A 23,896-nucleotide genomic window follows, 5' to 3' on the forward strand; every position below is an offset into this window, starting at 1 on the left:
AGTTTCTGGTACTACAGGCATGCACCATTAAGCCCAGTTAATTTTAAAAAAATGTTTTGTATATACAGGGTCCTGCTATATTCCCAGGCTGATCTCAAACTCCTGGCCTCAAGAGATCCTCCCACCTCGGCCTCCCAAAGTGCTGGGATTAAAGGCGTGAGCCAGCCACCATGCCTAGTCTATTTTTCACTTTTAATTGATTAATATCCTGGGAGAGATATTTTGGGACAATGCAAATATCCTGTTTCTCCTCCAACTTTTACTCACTGATTTTAGCACATATCAGTGGATCTTGCCTGCAACCATTTTTACCATGGTGTTTGCCTACTAGTGATTTTTCTTTCATTTGTTCTCCATTTATTAACTGAAATTCTTCTGTAAGGAGGAGTTGTCCCTTCTCCCCAGCTTATCCATTTATCCAATTTTTTGTGTGTATCCATGGACTCATGGGCATCTATTTTATTCCATGGGCTATAACTCAATGCCATCATCATTTAGTTTCTTGCTCAAGTTATTCCAACTTCAGCCATTGGGAGCTCCTTCAGATTGGCTAATATGCTCACTTATCACACCCTCACCCTTTTTCTAGCACTTTCTTACATTCTTACAGCAAAGACATTACAGCCTCATCTTGCATTTTTCCCTGCTTCTGTCCAGAATCAGCCATTATTCCAAAGATCCCTGGTTCCTTTATTGGAGAATGATATTAGACACAAAGATGTGGGTACTAGGTATGCTCATTGCTGTTGGGGTGTTAATTGCTTCTAGGTCCTCCCACGACAGAGCTAGGAAATGAAAGCATACATAATAACCCATGCATACACAGAGATCAATATCTATTCCTGTATACATACACATGTATCCTTTCTAATCTACACCACAGTATTCATCCTAACCTTCCCCTTTTCTTCATTTTTAACTTTTTTTCTCTGACAGTGAGAAAATAGGCTCTCATTACCTACTCTCTATATATTTATTTGTTCAACCACAGTATCCACATACTTACATATGCCTGTGAGGAACAGATTTACTAACTAGAGTCCTGTATTCATGTGCAATTCTTTTTATCATTATTATAAATATAGCACCTCCAGGCTTCTTTTTATTAATGTCAGCATGACATAGCTTTTCCCATCTTTTTACTGTTAATGTTTTAAACTTAAAAAAAGCAAGGAGGAGAACAGTATGCTACTATTTATGTAACAAATGGAAAATAAGCATAGAAATATTTGCTCATATATATCTAAAATATCTATGGGAGAGGGAAAACTAAAATATCATTTTGGAGGTCAACTGATTAGGGAAAAGAGATGAGGGCAACACTTCACTGTATATTATAGTTGAATTTAAACTTTTTTATTGAGTATAATTCACAAATTATAAAACTCACCCTTTTAAAGTCTACACAGCAGAGGCTTTTAATATATTCATATACAAAGTTGTGTCACTATCACCACTATCGAATTCCAGGACATTTTCACCACCCTTGAGAAAACTCTTGTACCCATTCGCAGTTACTTCTCATACCCCTCACCCCTCACTCACCCACCTACTGCCCTTTACAAGACTCTGGCAACCACTAATCTGCTTTCTGTCTCTATGGATTTGCCAACTCTTGATGTTTCATATGAATGGAATCACACAGTATGTGGCCTTTTGTGTGTGGCTTCTTTCACTTAACATCACGTTTTTAAGGTTCATCCATGCTGTAGCATGGATCAGTACTTTGTTCCTTTTTGTGGCTAAGTAATATTCCATTGTATATATACCACATTTTGTTGATGCAGTCATCAGTTGATAACTGTTCTGCTAAATTTTCAATTTATGAAAATATCCATTCAAATATTAAACACAAAATAGAAACAAAATGAACAAGCCCCCTCACAAAAAAATGAAAAAATGTAAAAAAATCAAGCAAATAATGTATGAAAAATAGTAATGCATGGAAAAGCTTCTTTGACATTTGCCAGGACTCACAGAGTCAATAGCAACTTATGTTCTCAACTAAAATTTATTACAGCATAAAACACAGAGGAAAAGTAGCAGGAAAAATATATGTATCAGTAGTCAAGAGAAGCCCAACACAAGCTACCAATGTCCTTTCTAGTTTGACGCCACACTGAACACACAAAAACTCTCTAGTAGCAAACTACAGAGGCATGTATGGAATGTCTCACCCTGGGAAGCCCAGTTCTAGTCTCAAGGTCTGAGGCACAGATGGGTCCTGGTCACATATGCAAAGCCTGCTACCAACTGGCCATGGCAACTGTAATCCAGGACCCTAACAATGAATCAGTCATCAATCTTGATCTTGAGCAAAGCAACCCTGACAAGCTGTTATGGCATGGTCCATTGTTCCAGGTGTATATAACACAATAACCAATCAGTGACAAAATGAATGTGGCCACATTCCCAGGGGATATTTAAGGTTTCCCTTGGAGACATGCAAAGAGTAAGCCACCAAACCTGCTATGTTAACTCTTTCCTCACATGAGATTTCTTTATTGCTAATCCCCCATCATTGGCGTATGAACTCGAGTTGAGGTACATGTCATAGAAAGAAGGGAGTGAAGAAAAGGGATTTGACTTCTACTTCACCTACAAACAAGAGTTATTTGTCTTCATGGAAATTATTCTCTTTTCCATTTAAAAAATATAAAGAATAAACACCTCTGCTTTGTGTGGGCTTGCTTTCCCCTGATTATGTCAACCTTTCCAGCTCTTGGAACAGAATCCAAAGTCCTCAGTATGATACACAGAGCCCCAAATGATCTCCCCACCCCCGGGACCTCCCTGTCCTCATTGCTCACTGCCCTCTCCCTTCATGGCTCTGCTCCAGCCATGCTGGCGACCTTGAGGTTCCTCACACACACCAGGCCCCTGCCCGCTTCAGGGCCTTGACTGTCGCCGTTCTCTTTGCCTGGAGTGTTCTTAGAAATCCTCTTCACTGTTCCCTCATCTCCTGCATGCCTCTCCTCAAAGGTCATCCCACTGGAGGCCTCCTGGCCACTGTATCTAAAACAGCAGCCCCTGCCATTCTCTGTGCCCTTTCCTCTCACCTGACAATATATTGTTAACCTGAATATTTACTTATTTTTTACCTGCTCCTCCTTTAACTCCCAACGAGAATGTCTGCACCATGGAGGTAGGGACTGTTTCTGATTCACAGCTAAGTCCCAAGGCCGTGAACAAGAAGGGGACAGCTGTCACACTCTGGAGGAGTATATGATATGCAACCATATATCACACAACTTCTAGGACTTCTCACTCTCCAGTCTTCTGTCTTTCCAGTGGCTTGTTCCTGCTATTTTCTCTGTCATGCTCATTTCCCCTTGCTCCCTTTCTTGATTAACCATAATTATAGAAGTGCATTACCCATCACTTCTAAGATGAACCCTTGTTCACTTTTTAACATCTAGAACATTGGGATGCCCATTACAATCAATGGCATATTGTAGGGGATGATGAATAAATGGGGAAGATAGTTATCAGTTTTTAAAAAGAAAAACTGGTTATGTTATTGTGGAGAAACCCAGTAGACGCCACCTTCACCAAGTGATTAAAGTTAACATAATGAATGATAAGATCTATCAATATCATATACCCTCAGATGTCATGCACATCATTTCTGTGTGTGGGTTTCTTTTTTTTTTTTTTTTTTTTTTGCCAAAACCACATGATCTCAGTCTAATCAGGAGAAAACATTCAGTGAGATATATTTTGCAGAATAATTGACCAGTGCTCATCCAAAGTGCCATGTTCATGAAAGACAAGGAAAGACTGAGAAAGTGTCACAGGTTGGAGGAGACTAAGGAGGTATGATGAAGAAATGCCATGCGGGATCCTAGATTTGATCCTAGAACAGAAAAATAACATTAGGAAGAAAAACTGGTGACATTCAAATAAGGTCTCTAATTTACTTAAGTATCTTGTACCAGTGATAATTTTCTGGTTTTGATGACTGTGCTATGCATGGCATGTAAGTCGCTGACATCAGGGGAATCTGGATAACAAGTTTACAGAAGTTTCCTGTACTATTTTTGTAACTTTTCTATAAGCCTAAAATTATTAATATTTCAAAATAAAACATTTAAAATGCAAGGCTGAACTATCAATATATATTTGTTTGGGTACCATTAGGTTGGTGCAGAAGTAATTGTAGTTTTTGCCATTACCTTCATGGCCAAAAAAAACCACAATTACTTCTGTACCAACCTATAATTGTAATTCTATTTTCCTTTTCAAAAGAGGCTTTTGAAATGTCCAAAATAGCATTGACTTTTACCAGTCAAAGATACTTCCTTTTAAAGATTAGCATCACAAAAAACAGAGATCCTTAAATAAAATCTTATTTTCCTTGACTCTCAGGATGACAGGTACTGCTTATGTATCTTTATAGTGCAGACAGGCCTCTCTGATGGAGCTGATAAATGGTGCTAAGTCTTGCACAATCCAGTGACCCCTGGGATTGTGTTGCTAGGCATCTAGTTTCTGTTAAACTTTCCCTTAGCAAATAGGGATGAGTAAGTATTCAGTCAAAAATACACAAATTTTAAACTAATGAAAACTACTGTGACGAGTGGTAACTTGGGCCAGTTTGACCTGCAAGAATGGGTTCATATCCATATGCTTATACAACAGGCTTCACTTGTCACAATATTATTTTTTCTTGTGATCATATGTGATGTCTGAAGACATGGCATGTGACTGCTTTATGTGCATTTCTCACCCAGTTCCCATTTTTTGAGGAATGTATATAGGTTAGCTTGACTATCCTCTAACTATGCCTGCTGCTATGGCCTTTACCAGGAAATTATTGGCACAAAACTACCCAAAGTAGTAAGAGGCATGAGCAGATGTAATGGGTGTTGATCTGTCATAATGAAATAATGACAACATTTATATCCTTTGTGCATAAAAAGTTACTTATAAAACATTGCTTCAAGTATAGAGGGAAAGGTTCAAGACATCATGATATTGCTGAAGCAGAATAACTTGGCTATAAAAATAATCACAAAGATTGATTTAGTTTTTAAAATGATGATCCTTCATTAAATCCAAGGAGTATTCACTAAAAATACCAACCTAGATCAATGGCAAACTGTAATATCAAGAAATTGGCATAGGATGGATTAAGTGATACTTTGAAGAGAACTTTGGAAACAGATTATGCCAAGCCCACAAGGCAACTGAGTCAAAAGAAGCTGCATACCCACATGATATGAGACCATTCTATGTATCTAGAAATTAATCCATGGACTACACTAGATTTCCATTTGAAGATGGTGCTGCCTTCATCACTGAGCACTCAACATTCATGGATTGATGGGCACAGCACTTCAGCACAATACACAATCAGCCATCCAATTTGCCCTTCTTATTTTCATAACATTCCCTCATTTTGACGTGAGTATAGAACACTGTATCTGTTGTGCCTGTTATTAAGGCAGTAACCATCATCTGGTAGAGTAGCGAGTACTAATAGAATTCTTACACAAGAACAACAACAAAAAAAAAACAAAAACAAAAGCAGCAGCCCAAAATGCACCAAAAGACTGTTTCAGTTATTTAATCACTCATGAGAGAAGAAATAGTACACAGACGAATTTCAACAGTGTTTCAATTATACGAACTCAAGAGAAGTAGGAAATGCTGTAGTAACCACTGAGGTATGTTATTTGCGTATTACAGATATGACACTAGTACAATGCACATAGGTCAATTACCCTCAATTTAACTTTCATGCATGTCATGGATAAGAACTACAAAGCTCTTGTGAATGCATGGAACTCTGATTAATGTGCTATCTGGCAAATTAAATAATTGTTTGAAAGGCTTTATATATTTGAAATATTAAGGTTTTTACTAAAATATGAGAATGTAAGGATTATGTAAATCATCTTTAGCCTCTGTGACTGGTCATCAGGACAGTAACATGATGCAAACATTACTTTAAAAACACTGGCTACAGTGAGTAGACAACTTACTTAAATAATTAAGTGGCTTATTAATATTCATTCGCTATTATATATTTTGTCTTTAAATTAAACACTTTCCAAGCTTTAAAGTTGCAGGGCAATACTCATTTTGTAAACAGTTACCTTCCTTAGTACTTTTCTTCAAAATGTTTAGTTTATGGCACTCTTTTGCCTTTAAATGGAATTACTGACCTGAGTGTATTCATGATTAGGAAGATTACACATTTCCTTCCACATTCTATGATGTTTGGAAAGACAGAATTTACAAAGTCTACAAGGAACTCTATTATCAGTGTAACCATAAAAACAGTTATACTTAGCTTGAACAACTAATATCACACAGCAATTAGATTTGGTCATGTATATTTGGAACATGAGTTTGTAATTTTCAATAATAAACCCTAACGAAATAGAGCTTTATTAAAGCATGCCAACAACAAACACTTAGTTGATAGGAAGAAAACCTTTTATTTAATTCACTTCTATAGTGAAAATGGTTTTCCATTTACACTAGCTCACTGCAATCTCCAAAATAATCAAAGAATTAGATAGAGAAGATACCATCCATCTGTTAGAGATGAAATCACTCAAGGTTTGTGAGGTTGAGTTGCCTGAGGTTAGATACAGTAATGAGGCTGGGGCAGTACCCCAGATCTGAAACGACACATGCAAAGTTCCTACTGCAGTTCCTAACTCTCTATATGGACTGGATGAAAGATGCCTCCTTTTTTCTCCCAACTAACTCAGCATTCTTTCCACTTCAAGGCACTGCCCAATCCTGTAGCAGCAGATTTAAATAATACACAAAAAAATTGTAGAAGAATTTAAGTGGAACCGAAATGAAGAAAACAAAATAAGCTCTTTAGTCATAATGTCTACCACAAATAAAAGCAATTCAGAGATTTTCAATGGTAGAAATTACCTTTATCTTTACAATAACAAGTTTCAATTCTTAAAATGGAATGGTCTGCAAGTTAAAAAAAAAAAACCTAGTAATCACAAAATAAGTAAAAATAACTCCTTAAGTAGTACAGAGTGAGCATCTCTAATCTGAAAACCTGAAGTATAAAATGCTCCAAAAGTCTCAACTTTTTAAGTGCCAATATGATGTCACATGGGTGGCTGAGATAGATAGTGACTCTTTTGTTTTCTGAGAGTTGAATGTATACAGCTTTGTTTCATGCACAAAATTATTTAAAATATTGTATAAAATTACCTTCAGGCTATGTATAAAAAGTATATATAAAATGTAAATGAATTTCATGTTTAGACTGGAGTCCCATCCTCAAGATATCTCTTTATGGATATGCAAATATTCCAAAATCCCAAACACTTTGTCTCAAGCATTTCAGATTAGAGATACTTAATCTGTATCTCACTTAAGAAAATGTTGCCTGAGGAAACCATCACACGAAGGGATACATCTCTGTTAGCCAATGCAGCCATAAATAAAAATGTTAATGAGGTAAAATTGGTCATGATGAGGGTAAAATAACATCAAAAAACTGAAAATGTTCTTGTTAAACTTAATTCATTTTGATATATTTTGAAAAAAATCTCAAATTCATTGTAGTAAATCTTATTAATTAAATTAGAAATCCATTACAATTTATTGCTTCTATGTTTTAATTTGTAATTTGTATCCTTAATTTAAGGATAACTATGAATAAAACATGAAAATCAGTACATTTTCTTTTTCTGCAATCATATATGTCTTATTCTACATAATATCTCATCTGCCCTTATATTTTCTTTGTAATCTAGTAGATTATACTCAGGCTTGATGACCTTGGTAATAGGACTTTCCTTATAAAATATACACACAAATCTGAAATTGGTCAATCAGCTGTCCAGGAGAAAAATCAAGTGAACGTAGTTTTGTAGCAATATGTTTAAGTTAAAGGTTCAAAATATACTTTGAGGCACTTCAAAATGCCATAATTTTCCTTCCGGAAACCTCATACTCCCTCAATCTGACTTATTTATTCTCTAAAAGCTGACTGGGCCCTGCCAAGTGCATTTTGGTACTATGGACAATAAGCTATAATTCAGTGAAGGGCTTCTCTACGTTACAGAAGGATTATGATCACTATATTTAACATCTAAATCATATACAAAAAAGTAAACAATAGCAACACTACAATCCCTCACTCCTACAAAAATTCTTGAATTTTTATTCTTTAAGTGTATCTGTCTTGATAAGTGGTCTTCAGTGAAATGAGCTTTAGACTTGGCTTAGCTCTACAAACACAAAGACTTAAGACATTTTGTCATTAAGACATTCTGACTTTAAAACCTTCTATCTTGACATTCTGTCTTGAAAAAAATTCTCATTTTCATGCTATTATTTTTACTCTTTTCAAAGCACATCATATTTCAAAAACATAGAAATCAACAAATGTAAATTATGTGCATTCAGATGGGACTCACCTTTAGAGAATCAAAACAGGCTACCACACGACCATTTTCCACATGGCAAACTCTTGGTGGATGGGCAAACTTGCAATCTGCATCAGCTCGAAAGCAAGTTCCTCTCTGAAATTCTCTACAAACTTCTAAAGTCAGCCACTTGGTATCACGAATCAGGGCAACATTGACAGCCGTCATATTGAAAGCAAAATTAAAATCCAGTGTACCCTCTTAAGTACAATATTATCGTCGACTGTTTAAGGATTAAAAATGAATTAAACTAAGTTGAAGAGATAACAGGTGGTTTTGGTGAAACATCTATTTGCTGGCACTTAGGTTTTCATTAAAGTCAAATCTGGTCTAGTCAAACAAAAAGCCAATCATAAAAACTCTATGAGAATAACTAAAAATCTAATGAGAGACCAACTCCTAAGAAGCCAACTGTTTGTTCCTTTGCCGAATTTATGTGAAATAACCGGCAGACTTTCAAAAGAATTCTCTGCTCTGCAGTTGATGTTTTCAATTATTCTTGCAAAAAACATATGCTGCTGGCTGCCCTTTGATTTGTGGAATGGTCTCAGATCAGGAGGAGAAAACTTTTTCTCCTTATTTATTAGCTATAAATAGTAAGATTGGGAAGGATGTTAGAAACCCAAAAAAGTTTTGTTGCAAAATCAAGTGGAGGGAAAATAACTAAGAAAATTGAGAATCACAGAAAAAGGAAATGGACCAGCTGCTGACAGTAAACTACAAGCACACCAGGTTCGGCGGGGAGGTGGAGAGGGCAGGGAACGTTATGTTAGGGAGAGGGGTTTATAAAGAGACAGCTCTAGAGTAGAATCCAAGCAGCAGAGTTTTCAGAAAAGGCACTTTTCAGAACCTGCAAGAAAAAAATAAATAAAATTAGCTAAAATAATACAATGCTTCCGTTTCAAACTTTAGATTTGGAAAAGAAGTAACTATATCCTATTTAAAACAGGAAGCATCTAGATACTGACGGTGCAGCATAGTACAGTCAGCTTTGTCAATAAAAAAGGGCATTTCCCAGTATAAAACTGTATAGTAAAAGCAAGCAACTGCTTAGATTCACTGTTGTAGTACAAGACTGGGCAGCAATCTCACATAAGGTAGAGTGGAGGATGGAAATGTAAAATGTGCTTCAGAAAGATGTGCACATGTACCCCAGAACCTAAAGTACAACTTTATATATATTTAAGAAAAAGAAGATACCCTAAGGGTGTATCATAATTACGTTGTATACATGGCATAGCTATGGAATACCATGCAGCCGTTAAAATGAAAGAAGCAGATATATGGGTTCTGATGTGTAGAGATCACCAAGATTTACCAAGTTCGGCCGGGCGCGGTGGCTCAAGCCTGTAGTCCCAGCACTTTGGGAGGCAGAGGCGGGTGGATCACGAGGTCAAGATATCAAGACCATCCTGGTCAACATGGTGAAACCCCGATTCCACTAAAAATACAAAAAATTAGCTGGGCACGGTGGCGCGTGCCTGTAATCCCAGCTACTCAGAAGGCTGAGGCAGGAGAATTGCCTGAACCCAGGAGGCGGAGGTTGCGGTGAGCCGAGATCGCGCCATTGCACTCCAGCCTGGGTAACAAGAGCGAAACTCCGTCTCAAAAAAAAAAAAAAAAAGATTTACGCAGTTCAAATAAATGCATATTGCATGTAATATATATGTGTTATGATTTATGGAAAAATCCATAAAACAATAATATATTTCCCTACGTGCATAAAGAGATGAATATCTGGAATAATTCACAGCAAGCTGATAATAATGGCTCACTCAGTATGATTAAGGGTGAGTCAAAGGGCTCTTTTTTGTATAAGTTGTATTTTTTGCATAAAAATGTATTCAAGTCTCTATTTGATAAGAACCAATAATAAGTGCAAGTTATAAATAAATAAAACTGAGTGGATAAAAAATCATTTGAAAAGATACTGGATTTTTTTTTTCTGTGTAGCCTCCTTAGTCTCTATGAACGGAAATTGGAACAACTCAGAAAAAGGTTTCAGCATGTACAAACAAGTGAGACAGAATGTGCTGTTTAACGAAATAAATAGATTAAATATGATGCAGCTTTACGGTTTGCAGTTTAAGTCAGTGTGAACCAGTTACAATTTCCAGTGACAGCTGAGAAGGTACAGGAAAGGTGAATTTACTGGCCTATGCCATAAACACATATTGAAATAGCACTAATTTGTAAAAGTGAGCTCTGAGTATTAGAAAAATCAACTGTTAGCTTTGTTGAAAAATGAGATTAAAGTTCTTAAAAATATTTCATTTAATTTTTTGGACAATATTTTCAACAACTTTACAAAATCTAAATTTTCTTTGTCTTTTCCATATTTAAGATGAAATTCGATATCACATCACTTTTCAAATATCATTGAGAAATTAAGTACCTAGAAAATTCAAATAAGGTTATCTACTCAAGAGCAAAACACGTTTTTCTCTGAGTCATTCTTCATGGAAATTTTTCTAAAATGGGTTCATTCGATGTAACTTTGTCTTCCTTAAACATATTGAACATAATTTGGACTCTAATTAAAGACTTGGAGCCGTTAATTGTCACATCCACTGTCACTTCTCTGACTGTCACAATATCTACCACAGTGAATTTTCCACCTCTCTTCCAGAAAACCTAATAGCCAATCATGAATGTTGTATAACAATTAATGACCCACTGAATGAGGGGCCTATGGAACAAGATGCAGAGCTTTCTCACAGCAGTTCTAAGACTGCTCTTACTTCTTTGGGGGCCCTTATGTATCAAGTTGCATGCAGGGCCATGTTCTAGAGGGTTAAAGTTGCAGGCAAAGGACTTCTAGAAAAATGTATTTTTAAAACAACCCGATAGAGGAAATGCAGGACAAAATCACGATGTGATGACCACTTCACTCTCATTAATCTAACTATAACTTTAAAAGACAGAAAAATTGGAGAAATTGGAGCCCTCACACATTGTGGCTGGGAATATGAAATAGTGCAGTTTCTGTGGCAAACTGTCGGACAGTCCCCCACTTCCACGGCTCAGTATATACCCAAAGTATCTGAAAACAAGGGATAAAGAAATCCTCCTACAAATCCTTGTACTTCAGTGTTCACAGCAACACTATTCACAATAGCCAAAAGTAGGAATAACTGAAGCGTCATTAACAGATGACTGGATAACCAAAATCTGATATATCCACACAATGGAATGTTATTTGGCCATAAATAAGAATGAAGTACTGATGCATGCTAGAAGGATGAACCTTGAAAACATTATGCTAAGTGAAAGAAACTTGTCACAAAAGGCCACATATTGTATGATTCCATTTATATGAAGAGTTCAGAGTAGCCAAATCTACAGACACAGAAGGTAGATTAGTAGTTGCCAGGGGTTGGGATAAGGGTGAATGACTGCTTAATGGGTACAGGGTCTCCTTTGGCGGGGTGATGAAAATGTTCTGGAATTAGATACTGGTGATGATTGCATGATTTTTGAAATATCATAACCCATTCACTGAATTATACACTTTAAATAGATGAATTGGATGTATACGAATAATTCCATCCCAACAAAGCTGTTATATATATTTTTTAAAGTCTAAAGAGACATGACACCAAATACAGCCTGACTAGTGATGGGATTAGCTATCCCAAGCTTTCTGAATTTCTCCTTAGCCACAGATTTTTTCTTAGTAGTGTTACTAAGTCGAATTTCAAGAGTAAATTCATTTCCACACTGTAACTGACTTAATGTAGTTTTTCATAAAAAACTACTCTGAAAGAGTATGATATTCCAACTTAATCCCACAACTGAATTACATAGTTTGCCTGAACACATTTGGAAGAAAAATGACTAAAAAGATCTATCTATGTAAGATCTGCTCAAAACATAAACAGTGAGGGTCTGGAGAAAGATTTTTTCTACAGAGGTCCATCAAGTATAGAAACATAATAAATAATACATGTGAATTCTGAAGTTTTACAAATGAAAAATGCAAACAAGAACTGGCTTCTGGCCATGCATTTTATGTAATATCAGAGATAGGGGAAGTAGGAATTTTCTTTTTTAAAATTTTGGCCTGTAACCTTTGATGAAGCTCCGGCCAATTCTTCAAAGCAGTTCTATCCACCACATGTCTTCCTTCAGACTGGAACTATTTTAGGGGCTGACTCAGAAGAAACTAAGTGCAACACTTAACGGAGCTGGCGCAAAGATGGGGAGAAGTTCTCTCATGCAGCTCTGTTTGACTATGTATAAAAGGCAGAGAGAAGTGCTGGTTTTCTCCGTATTCTTAAGATCAATTTTGTTTTGTGGATAATACAGCTTTGTCTTCACTACCTTAGACTTAAGTAACAGGAATACAGTTCTGCTTCTTATGATTTATAGTCTTCTAAAGTGGAACATGAAAAGTTACCATTTCTTAGTGCATTTGTACTTTATTGTACTTGCAGTTTACAAGTGCTTGTATTTCATTGATGTTTTGATCTCTCAAAAATATTCTAAAGCATGAGTAATAACTCAAAACACTGATGACTGAAATCAAGCTCGTAGAGGTTAAATTACTTATTTGAAGTTACAAAGCCTAGTGGTAGTGTCATATCTCCAGGCAAGATCTTCTGACTCCAAATCTCATGCATAAATTCTAGCCGAGAAATGTCATAGATAGCATTGCTTATCTCTCTTGGGAATCTTAAACAAGGGAAACCTGTCATTTCTGTAGAGTACTTATGGTTCGTTCTCAGAATTACATTCATGCTTGATGTATCAACATTTTCATAATCTCCGTAAATTGTACTCAACCAACATTAATCCAGCATCTACTGTGTGCCAAACATTGTTCTAGGTACTGAACAAGACTTATAAGGTCCTTGCTCTCGTGGAACATGCTATGCTCATTTAAATAAAGAAGTAACTTGATGTACAAGGAAGTAAAATGAGTACTAGAATTTATGAAGAGCTGGAAGTAAACACTAGGAATTCTGTCTTCAGCACAAACCTCTAACTCATCATGAATGATACACCAAGCACCATGACTTAAGAATATACTTAAACACACACTCAAATACTGCTACATAGAAGTAAGTCATCAAGAGGAATATCTTAAAATTATACTATGACTTATTGCTCTCCAGATTCCTCTTAGAGAGGGCAACTACTGTTCTCATCTTACAGATGGGGAAATGAGGGTGGAGAAAGTTGAGTAATTTAACTTGCACAACTTCATGAAGCTAGCAGGTGATCAAGCCATGGTTCAAACTCAGGCAGCCTGACTCCAGAGTCCCTTCCTCCACTTAACCATGCCACAATACTGTGTTACTCTTACAGCATCTATTACATTCTTTCTCATGCTTGCTGGCTGGGACCTTAACCTTCCTCTCTTATTAGATTTAAATGCCTTAAGAATAGAGATCACGTCTTCCTCTGCTTTGCTGGCTCTATCTTGTCATTGAGGGTTAGGGTAGCATTCCCTAGGATTTTTACTTTGAAAACTATAAAGATTAAATGGTAATTTAACATTAACCCTTCTGTTGTATGACACTAGAAGAGTTTTGTCAGTTGGGCATCCTCTAGGCTAGAGCTTTGGCCACCTGTTAGTTTTGAATCAATCAAACCTGTGAAGTTGAATATTTTCTCACAATTCTAGCCTTCAAATTGGGATGACAATACCTAGGATTCTTCATATATAATGAATTCAATCTCCCCAAAGAATGACCTACTCCGGTCCATTTGACAGCAACAAGATCTTATAAAAATATTAAATTCCCAGATGATTTCTGTTTGTGTTCTTGGATAGTAGGTTTATCTTCAAAATGTTTTTGCTTAATAATAGGTGTGGTGAAACTGAACTGGTAGTGGGAGTAAGTAATACATTCTTAAGTATTCTTCCATGAAAATAAAATAGTTAATTTTAACATTTTTAAAAAGATATACTTTAAAGGTTTAATGGAAAAAGAAATAGGTGAATAAATAAATGAAAGGATGACTCAGTTTCAGTTTAAAGGATTCTTTCTTCCAATCAAAGCCACTCATTTTAATTTCCTCAGAGGGCTTTTTACTTTCCCTTTGTTTTAAATTTTACTTTAAGTTCTGGGGCACATGTGCAGAGCATGCAGGTTTGTTACATAGGTATACATGTGCATTGGCGGTTTGCTGCATCCATCACCCCGTCATCTACATTAGGTATTTCTCCTAATGTTATCCCTCCCCAATCCCCCCAACCCCTGCTATCTCTCCCCACCCCCAACCCCCCAACAGGCCACGATGTGCGATGTTCCACTCCCTGTGTCCATGTGCATTCATTGTTCAACATCCACTTATGAGTGAGGTCATGTGGTATTTGCTTTTCTGTTCTTGTGTCATTTTGCTGAGGATGATAGTTTCCATGTTCATCCATGTCCCTGCAAAGGACATGAACTCATCCTTTTTCATGGCTGCATAGTATTCCATAGTGCATATGTGCCATATTTTCCTTATCCAATCTATCCTTGATGGGCATTTTGGTTGGTTCCAACTTTTTCCTATTGTAAACAGTGCTGCAATAAACATATGTGTGCATGTGTCTTTATGATACAATATTTTCTAATCCTTTGGGTATATATCAGTAATGGGCTTGTTGGGTCAAATGGTATTTCTATTTCTAGATCTTTGAGGAACCACCACACTGTCTTCCACAATGGTTGAACTAATTTACATTCCCACAAACAGCGTAAAAGCATTCTTATTTCTCCACATCCTCTCCAGCATCTGTTGTTTTGTGATTTTTTAATGATCGCCATTCTAACTGGTGTGAGATGGTATGTCAATGTGATTTTGATTTGCATTTCTCTAATGACCAATGATGAGGAGGTTTTTTTCATGTTGGTTGGCTACATAAATGTCTTCTTGAAAAGACACTTTTCTTCTATGAAAAGTGTCTGTTCATATCCTTTGCCCACTTTTTGATGGGGTTGTTTTTCCTGTAAATTTATTTAAGTTATTTGTAGATTCTAGATATTAGCCCTTTGTCAGATGGTAGACAGAAAAAATTTTTGCCCATTCTTTTGGTTGTTCATTCACTCTAATGATAGTTTCTTTTGCTGTACAGAAGGTCTTAAGTTTAATTAGATCTCATTTGCCTATTTTGGCTTTTGTTGCCATTGCTTTCGGTGTTTTAGTCATGAAGTCACTGCCTGTGTCTATGTCCTGAATGGTATTGCCTAGATATTCTTCTAGGTTTCTGTGGTGCTAGGTCTTATGTTTAAATCTTTAATCCATCCGGAGTTAATTTTTGTATAACATGTAAGGAAGGGATCCAGTTTCAGCCTTCTGCATATGGCTAGCCAGTTTTCCCAACACCATTTATTAAATAGGAAATTATTTTCCCATTGCTTGTTTTTGTCAGGTTTGTCAAAGATCAGATGGTTGTAGATGTATGGCATTACTTCTGAGGCCTCTGTTCTGTTCCATTGGTCTATATCTGTTTTGGTACCAGTACCATGCTGCTTTGATTATTGCAGCTTTGTAGTAGAGTTTGAAGTCAGGTAGCATGCTGCCTTCAGCTTTGTGGGGTTTTTGTTTGTTTGCTTGTTTTTGCTTAGGATTGTCTTGGCTATGTGGGCTCTCTTTTGGTTCCATATGAAGTTTAAGGTGGTTTTTTCCAAGTCTGTGAAGAAAGTCAAGGGTAGCTTGATGCGGATAGCATTTAATCTATAAATTACATATGGCAGTATGGCCATTTTCATGATATTGATTCTTCCTAACAAGCTGAATAAATATTTAATAATAGCTTTTGTGGTGTGTGTGTGTGTGTGTGTGTATGTGTATGTTCAATCAAATCTTATCAATAAATATCTGGCCACAAAAATTTAATATGATTCAATTCAATATGTACTTTGAGAGAACCATAAACACTTCCTTTTTTCTTTTTCTCATTGAGACAGAGTTTCCCTCTGTTGCCCAGGCTGGAGTGTAATGGCACAATCTCTGTTCATTGCAACCTCCTCCTCCAGGCTCAAGCAATTCTCATGCCTCAGCCTCCCGAGGACCTGGGATTACAGATATGTGTCTCCATGCCCAGATAATTTTTGTATTTTTAGTAAAGATGGGGTTTTGCCATGTTGGCCAGGCTGGCCTGGAACTCCTGGCCTCAAGTGACCTGCCCACCTCAGTCTCCCAAAGTGCTAGGATGACAGGTGTGAGCCACTGTGCCCGTCTGCATGAACACTTGCAAACCACTGGGGTGCTGGTTAAAGACTTAGAGCAGGAATTTACAGGATGCCTCTATAGTCAAAACATTATTATTCAAATTTAGTTCCTGGTATAAGCTTATTCTTTAGCAAAATGTAACCGGAAAAAACCATCCCAGTTGAAAGTTTTGACTTTTAACTGATGCTCATCTATGAGAATCCTAGACAAGACACAACATAAGGAAAATGTAAAAACTTTTATTTTAAAATTATATACAGAACAGATTCTCTATGAAGTGCAACCTTTGGGAAAAAGTACTGTAGTTTCCATTATTTTTGAGGATTTACATTTTTTTCTCATGGAAGTTATCTTGAAAGTAAAACAAGAGAAGAAAGACATGTTTTCTTCTAATTTAATAGAAATAGCAACTTATAACAGAGCTGTTTGCAAGGCCATTACCAGGAGGTACTTTTGCCTCAGTTTTCCTATACTTTCTTTGTTTCCTACTTTCTTCTGCCTTCCCTCCACAAAACAGCACATAACAGAAACACTGCCAGTGCCTGGTCCAGAATATCACAAAGATTTTTGGCACCTAAACCAATCACTGAAGAGGTCTTCCTATAAATGCATTTATCAACCCCTGAATAAACAATGAAAACAATGTTTTCTTTCTTTCCATTTTAAACTTTCCTTACATCTGTATTACTTCTGAATTTCTTGTGGCCATTTATTTTGGCTCTACAAATATATGACACACCTGCCATACACTGCTTGAATTGGATGGCTGACAAGATTTAAAAGCCTTCCAGTTCGCAAATTTGCTTCAAGTTCTGTTTCCCTCACGTGTTTTGGTTAGTGGTCCAGGGCCACACATTCTTTAAGGAATATAAGAGGTGCTCAGCACTGCAAATGGAAACCATGATTTCATAGGCATCTTAAAGAAAACCAAGTCTTCTCTCCAGAAAAAAAAGGTCATAAAAATAAGGATATTTTGCCTATGTACAGAACTTTTTCATTAACTTTTTTTAAAGCTTTGCTGCATTTTTGGGAAAAGCAAAGTATCTAGGCCAGAATGCACCATTCCTCATGGTACAGTCCCTCATGGCTTCCCTTGGCTAGAAGAGGGAGTTTTCCAACCCCTTGCACTTCCTTGGTGACCCTGCTTTGGCTCACCCTCTGTGGACTGTACCTACTGTTTAACCATTCCCAGTGAAATGAGCCAGTTATCTCAGTTGGATATGCAGAAATCACCTACCTTCTGCATTGATCTTGGTGGGAGCTGCAGACTGGAACTGTTCCTATTCAGTCATCTTGGTCCACACCCAGAATCTGCCATTTAAATATGTTAAACTAGCCCAATTTAAATATAAAACAACTGAAAACTTGGATCGTAAATATAGTTGTTATTAAATCACACTAGTTAAGTGCTTGCTTATGTGCATGTGACAGAAATCTCAATGCCATTAAAAGGTCTTCTTTCACCAAAAACTGGATTTCAACTTGAAGGCAACAGGAATTTGATACATTTGGCAATTCCAGTCCTATAATGCTCAAGCATTTGAGATGACTGAAATACAAAATGGGTCCCAAGACTGATTCCATTTAATACCTGCAGGGTGATTTTGCTGATGATTAACTCAGCAGATATTTATCAAGCATCCACTATGATCTAGGCCCTGATCTAGGTAATGGGGAAGCAAAAGTGAACAAGGCAAAAGCCCTGTCCTTTGACTTTTACATTCGAGTGGGTGGCAGCAGGGGAGGACTGGCCAGAGAGGCAGAAAATACAAAAAGAAACATATCCATCATTCATTTTATCCAATCAACAAATATTTAATATCAAGGCAGATAAAACCTTTAAAAATGTTCATATAGGAAAATACCAATCAACAAACATGTTTTGTACACCATCTGCACAGAACTGTATCACGTGCTTCTTGGGAATTAGAAGAACCTTAAGGTACTGCCTCTGCACTCAAGAAGCCCCTAATTTAGTTGAGGAGGTAAGAACAACATATATGATATGTCTGCAAACAATGCAGACAATTAAGAACAAAATTTGGTAACAGTAACAACAAACGTGATGACAGTTCTAAGAACAGAGCATCACTGAGGTCTAGAGTAGTCAAAGAAGTTTTCAAGAAGAAAGGGGAGCTGGGCCTTACAGAATGAGAAGGATCTAGGTGAAGGCAAGAGGGGCAGAGAGTATTTCTGAAAAGGGGAACAGCATGAATAAGGGCTGGAAGATCAAATTGGGCACCTGGTGTGTATAGGATGATAAGCATACATGGCCTGGTTAGGATGGTATGTTTATACTAGGGAAGAAAAATAATGTTTAGGTGGTTTCTGAAGAACCTGGAAAGCAACCCAAAAAGTATATATTTGTTATAGAAGGAGGAGCCTCTCTCACAGACTTGAAGCAGAGTAGAATCTTAGAGGCCATAAATGTAGAATGTTGAAAATGATCTGCTCCTGGAAAATTGTTTTACTTAAGGAACCCACAGCACAGAGTCAGAGTAAAGTTCATGCATTCAACACACTGTGGAAGAACAAAAGGTGAAGCGAAAGTAGATAAAGGTCAGAGTGTTTTTCTCCATTTTACAGGCTCCATGAGGCCAAAACAGAGTAATTCAGGACCGGTCAACATAAAAAGGTTGGGAAACAGAAAATTACAGCTTCTTGTTTGCATTTTGCTACCTACCCATAATTTATCAATGACCCCAGTCATTAAGGATGCATAACTGCATTCCTATTTTCTGAACTGACTCAAACCCTTTTCAATCTTTATCTCTATAATAGAAATTCCTCTTAAAAATATAGTTGAACTTTCAACTGGGATGGTTTTTTCCAGTTACATTTTGCTAAAGAATAAGCTCATACCAGGAACTAAATTTGAATAATAATGTTTTGGCTATAGTGGCATCCTGTAAATTCCTGCTATAGGTCTTTAACCAGCATCCCAGTGGTTTGAAAGTGTTCATGCAGACGGGCACAGTGGCTCACGCCTGTCATCCTAGCACTTTGGGAGACTGAGGTGGGCAGGTCACTTGAGGCCAGGAGTTCCAGGTCAGCCTGGCCAACATGGCAAAACCCCATCTTTACTAAAAATACAAAAATTATCTGGGCATGGAGACACATGTCTGTAATCCCAGGTCCTCGGGAGGCTGAGGCATGAGAATTGCTTGAGCCTGGGAGGAGGAGGTTGCAATGAACGGAGATTGTGCCATTACACTCCAGCCTGGGCAACAGAGGGAAACTCTGTCTCAATGAGAAAAAGAAAAAAGGAAATGTTTATGGTTCTCTCAAAGTACATATTGAATTGAATCAAATTAAATTTTCGTGGCCAAGATATTCATTGATAAGATTTGGTTGAACATTCACACACACACACACACACACACACACACATCAAAAGCTATTACTAAAGGTTTATTCATCCCTTAAACACTTATAAACAGCCCAAGTAATTTTGTAGTCAAACATGAGGGACACATAAGGATGATTTTTTGGCAGAGAGGTAAACTAAGGTAGCATCTATGTGATTTAATGTTGTAAAGAGATTCACTATCATACCTAATAGGCATCCAGTGAGGGCTTCCTTACCTGAATTCATCACTGATATTAAAGCCAATAAATTCAGATTCTCAATATCCATACTAAGTACTCTCTCCTTATCAGGAGCACTTATAAAACTAGTGAAAAAACAGAGAAAAAAGCTTTGTGGTTGAAAATGTTGGGAGAGTCCCAAATGTATCCTAATTTCAAAGACCAGTGCCAAACTCTCCAGCAGCCTTGAAGGGAGTTTTCTGGGAAAGCGAATTTTCTAGGAAAGTGTACACAAGAGCTCTAACCCTTTGTGTCTGAACTTCCTGTTTCTAGAGGCATTATTTCATATTCATATCACAAACATGACCGAAATACGTATCTACAAACCAATTGCCTAGAGTTCATTGGAAAGTTGGCTGCTTTAGTAAAAAGTTACGAGTAAAATGCTGGAAGGACAGACAGGATAGAATCTTAAGGTCTACATTTCCCAATCTTTACACAGGCCTAAAGGTATCCTTCTTTAAAATTTTCTAAAATTAAAAAATGCATTTTTCTCTTGATATTCCAACGTGATTTACGCCTAACTAAAAATTATGAGCCTTTCTTTATGGAAAAATTTAGAGAAAGTGTAAAATAGGCTTGCTTTTAAACACATTTTAATTGACTGTTGAACAAGTGGTGAACGCCCTTGTAAATACTAACGAAAGGTGTGTAAATATAATACAGTCATTATAAAGTCATCTTTCTGGCCCATATAAATAGTTCTCTTCAATCTCCCAAGTTCCATTGCAATAAATCTGCAAAGAAAGATTATAGAACTGCCAAAGTAGAGGGAGGCTGGAAAGGAGATTGGTTTAATTATAACATCAAATTGGAAAGCAACACTTTGCCCCCATAATCTAATACTCATCTTCCATAAAAACAATGCTATGATACCTATCAGTTTCAACTCTGATCTGCTTCAATAAATGGGGAAACAACTTCTGTGCTGACTTTTGCAAGGTATGTGTTTTAAATCCAAGTTTTGGATATAAAAAAGGAATATGGACAATCAAGTATACATCAAATATGAAAATATTCCAAATAAAATGAGCTCATAATAGAGTTATCAAAGCCAGTAGAGGCAAAGTAACCTGCTGATTATTTCAACCTTAAACAGAGGCCCAGAAGGGTTCATTTACTTGGCTAAAATGCCTAAAATTCTTAGTGTGCACATGAAGAGCTCATGCTGTAATTTCATCTTATCTGATGTCTTGGCAATCTGTGATCAGAATGGGTAGGCAGAGTCCCAGAAGTTTAACCCAATTGTCCTCATTCATTAGTTGATTTTGATGGCTCATATTTATGTTGGAACTTAACTCCTGGCTACGGAGACATTTTCACAGTACTGAAAACCGGAAGGGCACCTTCTGTAGCTTTAAATCCCTGGAGAAAGGCAATCCCTTGCTTCTGAGGTTATAAAGATTCATTGACTTCTACGGGCCTGTGTCTTCCATTAATTTCAACACAACTGCTGTGACACCCTTGTTCAGTTTCAGAGAACAACATCTTCTTTGTACATGTGGTTTTGTTTCCATTTCCTCTCTATTATTGGTTGTCCAAACTTGGGATTCAGCTTTTCTATCATACTCTATCTGATCCTCTCTACTTTCTAAAACCTGTTAGAATCAGATTTAGTTTATCTGTTTGTGACCATCTGACCCTCCTGGCCACAGTCTATTGCAAGCCAAAACTTGTAAGATCTGGCACATTTCTTCTGTTATACAAATATTTAGTTTTCTCTCTTTTTCCTGTTTCTACCTCTGTGAGCCCATTTCTCCTGTTATCATCTGGTCTGGATAAACTGTGTCAATATAAAATATTGTCTATATTAATTTCTAATCAGCTGGGATACTGGAAATTGTATTAAGAATTCTAAGAGTGTGTTTAGGGTTGACAAAATAACCACTAGAACACAATGAGGAAGATAAATTTGCTTTGCTGAGCATACTATATGATGTATTCTAAAGCCAGTATCTGTGTTATTAACTAATAGGTATTTCTGTCTTCCAAGGTCAATCTATTGCTTATTATTATTATTTTTTTTTGAGATGGAGTTTTCGCTCTTGTTACCCAGGCTGGAGTGCAATGGCACGATCTCGGCTCACCGCAACCTCTGCCTCCCGAGTTCAAGTAATTCTCCTGCCTCAGCCTCCCGAGTATCTGGGTTTACAGGCATGTGCCACCATGCCCAGCTAATTTTTTGTATTTTTAGTAGAGACGGGGTTTCACCATGTTGACCAGGATGGTCTCAATCTCTTGACCTCGTGATCCGCCCACCTCGGCCTCCCAAAGTGCTGGGATTATAGGCTTGAGCTACCGCGCCCAGCCATCTATTGATTATTAAGTCATAGATATTAGTAACAGTTAACATGTATGGAGCTCTTATTCTGTGCCAGATACTGTACTAGGCATTTTATATTCATTTTCTCATCTAATCATCCCCAATATCCTGCAAGGTACATACTTTTAAAAATGTTAAAATTTCATTTAAAAACAAAATCAGTCTTTCACAAATTTCAATTCTAGACTTGTCACCAAGACATTGTATTGAATTTTTCAAGATTTAAAGTTCTCCGAAATCATAAGAGTCATAAACACCAATAAAAAATCTCCAAGTTCTCATTCCCTCTCCCCCAGATTCCTGAAATTACAATAAGAAAGCTTACTACTTCCTTTCCAGGGAACCCAGAGCATCCTGAATTGCTTATAATTTGGAAGGTATATGTTTTCATACATATCTGGCAAATAAGTTAGATACTGCTTGACACATTGGGTTTTAAATCATCATTCAAAAGAACAAGTGGTTCAGAAATCTGGCATCCAGCTGGCAGAATGGAAGCATAAAAGCCCTTGGGCACAGTAGATCCTTCCCCAATAATAAATATTTTTCTGCCTTAACATGGCTATCCAAATCAAAGTGAAATCTCTGAACCAAGATTTGGAATTATGAAAAAACTATGAAACTATAATATTACAACAAGACTGTTGGTACTTTCACAAATTCAACTCTGTTGCTAACTTATAAACTTACTATATCAAAATCTGGATCATGCAAGTCATAAAAAGAAGGTAAAATATTTTTTTTCTTTTTTTAATTACATTTTAGGTTTTGGGGTACATGTGAAGAACATGCAAGATTGTTGCATAGGTACACACGTGGCAGTGTGATTTGCTGCCTTCCTCCCCATCACCTATATCTGGCATTTCTCCCCATGCTATCTCTCCCCAACTCCCCATCCCCCACTGTCCCTCCCCTATTTCCCCCCGACAGACCCCAATATCATACTGAATGGGCAAAAACTGGAAGCATTCCCTTTGAAATCTGGCACTAGACAAGGATGCCCTCTCTCACTACTCCTATTCAAGATAGTATTGGAAGTTCTAGCCAGAGCAATCAGGCAAGAAAAAGAAATAAAGGGTATTCAAATAGGAAAGGATGAAGTCAAATTGTCTCTATTTGCAGACAACATGATAGTATATCTAGAACACCCCATCATCTCAGCCCAAAATCTCCTGAAACTGATAAGCAACTTCAGCAAAGTCTCGGATACAAAATCAATGTGCAAAAACCCAAGCATTCCTATACACCAACAACAGATTTAAAGAAAGCCAAATCAAGAACGAACTGCCATTCACAATTGCTACCAAGAGAATAAAATGCCTAGGAATACAACTAACAAAGAACGTAAAGGACCTCTTCAAGGAGAACTACAAACCACTGCTCAACGAAATAAGAGAAG

The 23,896-nt window shown here is 37.0% G+C and overlaps 1 protein-coding gene across 8 annotated transcripts in view; it reads right to left on the minus strand.

Annotated features, from left to right (window-relative positions):
• MBNL3 (muscleblind like splicing regulator 3) overlaps positions 1-23,896 on the minus strand; it is a 117,698-nt gene that overhangs the window by 60,683 nt on the left and 33,119 nt on the right. For 2 of the 8 annotated variants that reach the window (XM_035287992.3, XM_017968541.5), the window contains exon 2: positions 8,409-9,267. The exons of the other annotated variants lie outside the window; for them this stretch is intronic. In XM_035287992.3, the coding sequence (XP_035143883.1) occupies positions 8,409-8,585 (177 nt within the window). In that variant the 5' untranslated portion in view covers positions 8,586-9,267. The remainder of the gene's footprint in view (positions 1-8,408; positions 9,268-23,896) is intronic. 8 annotated transcript variants of the gene reach the window in all.

Source organism: Callithrix jacchus, chromosome X (assembly GCF_049354715.1).
Source record: "Callithrix jacchus isolate 240 chromosome X, calJac240_pri, whole genome shotgun sequence".
Lineage (NCBI taxonomy): Eukaryota > Metazoa > Chordata > Mammalia > Primates > Cebidae > Callithrix > Callithrix jacchus.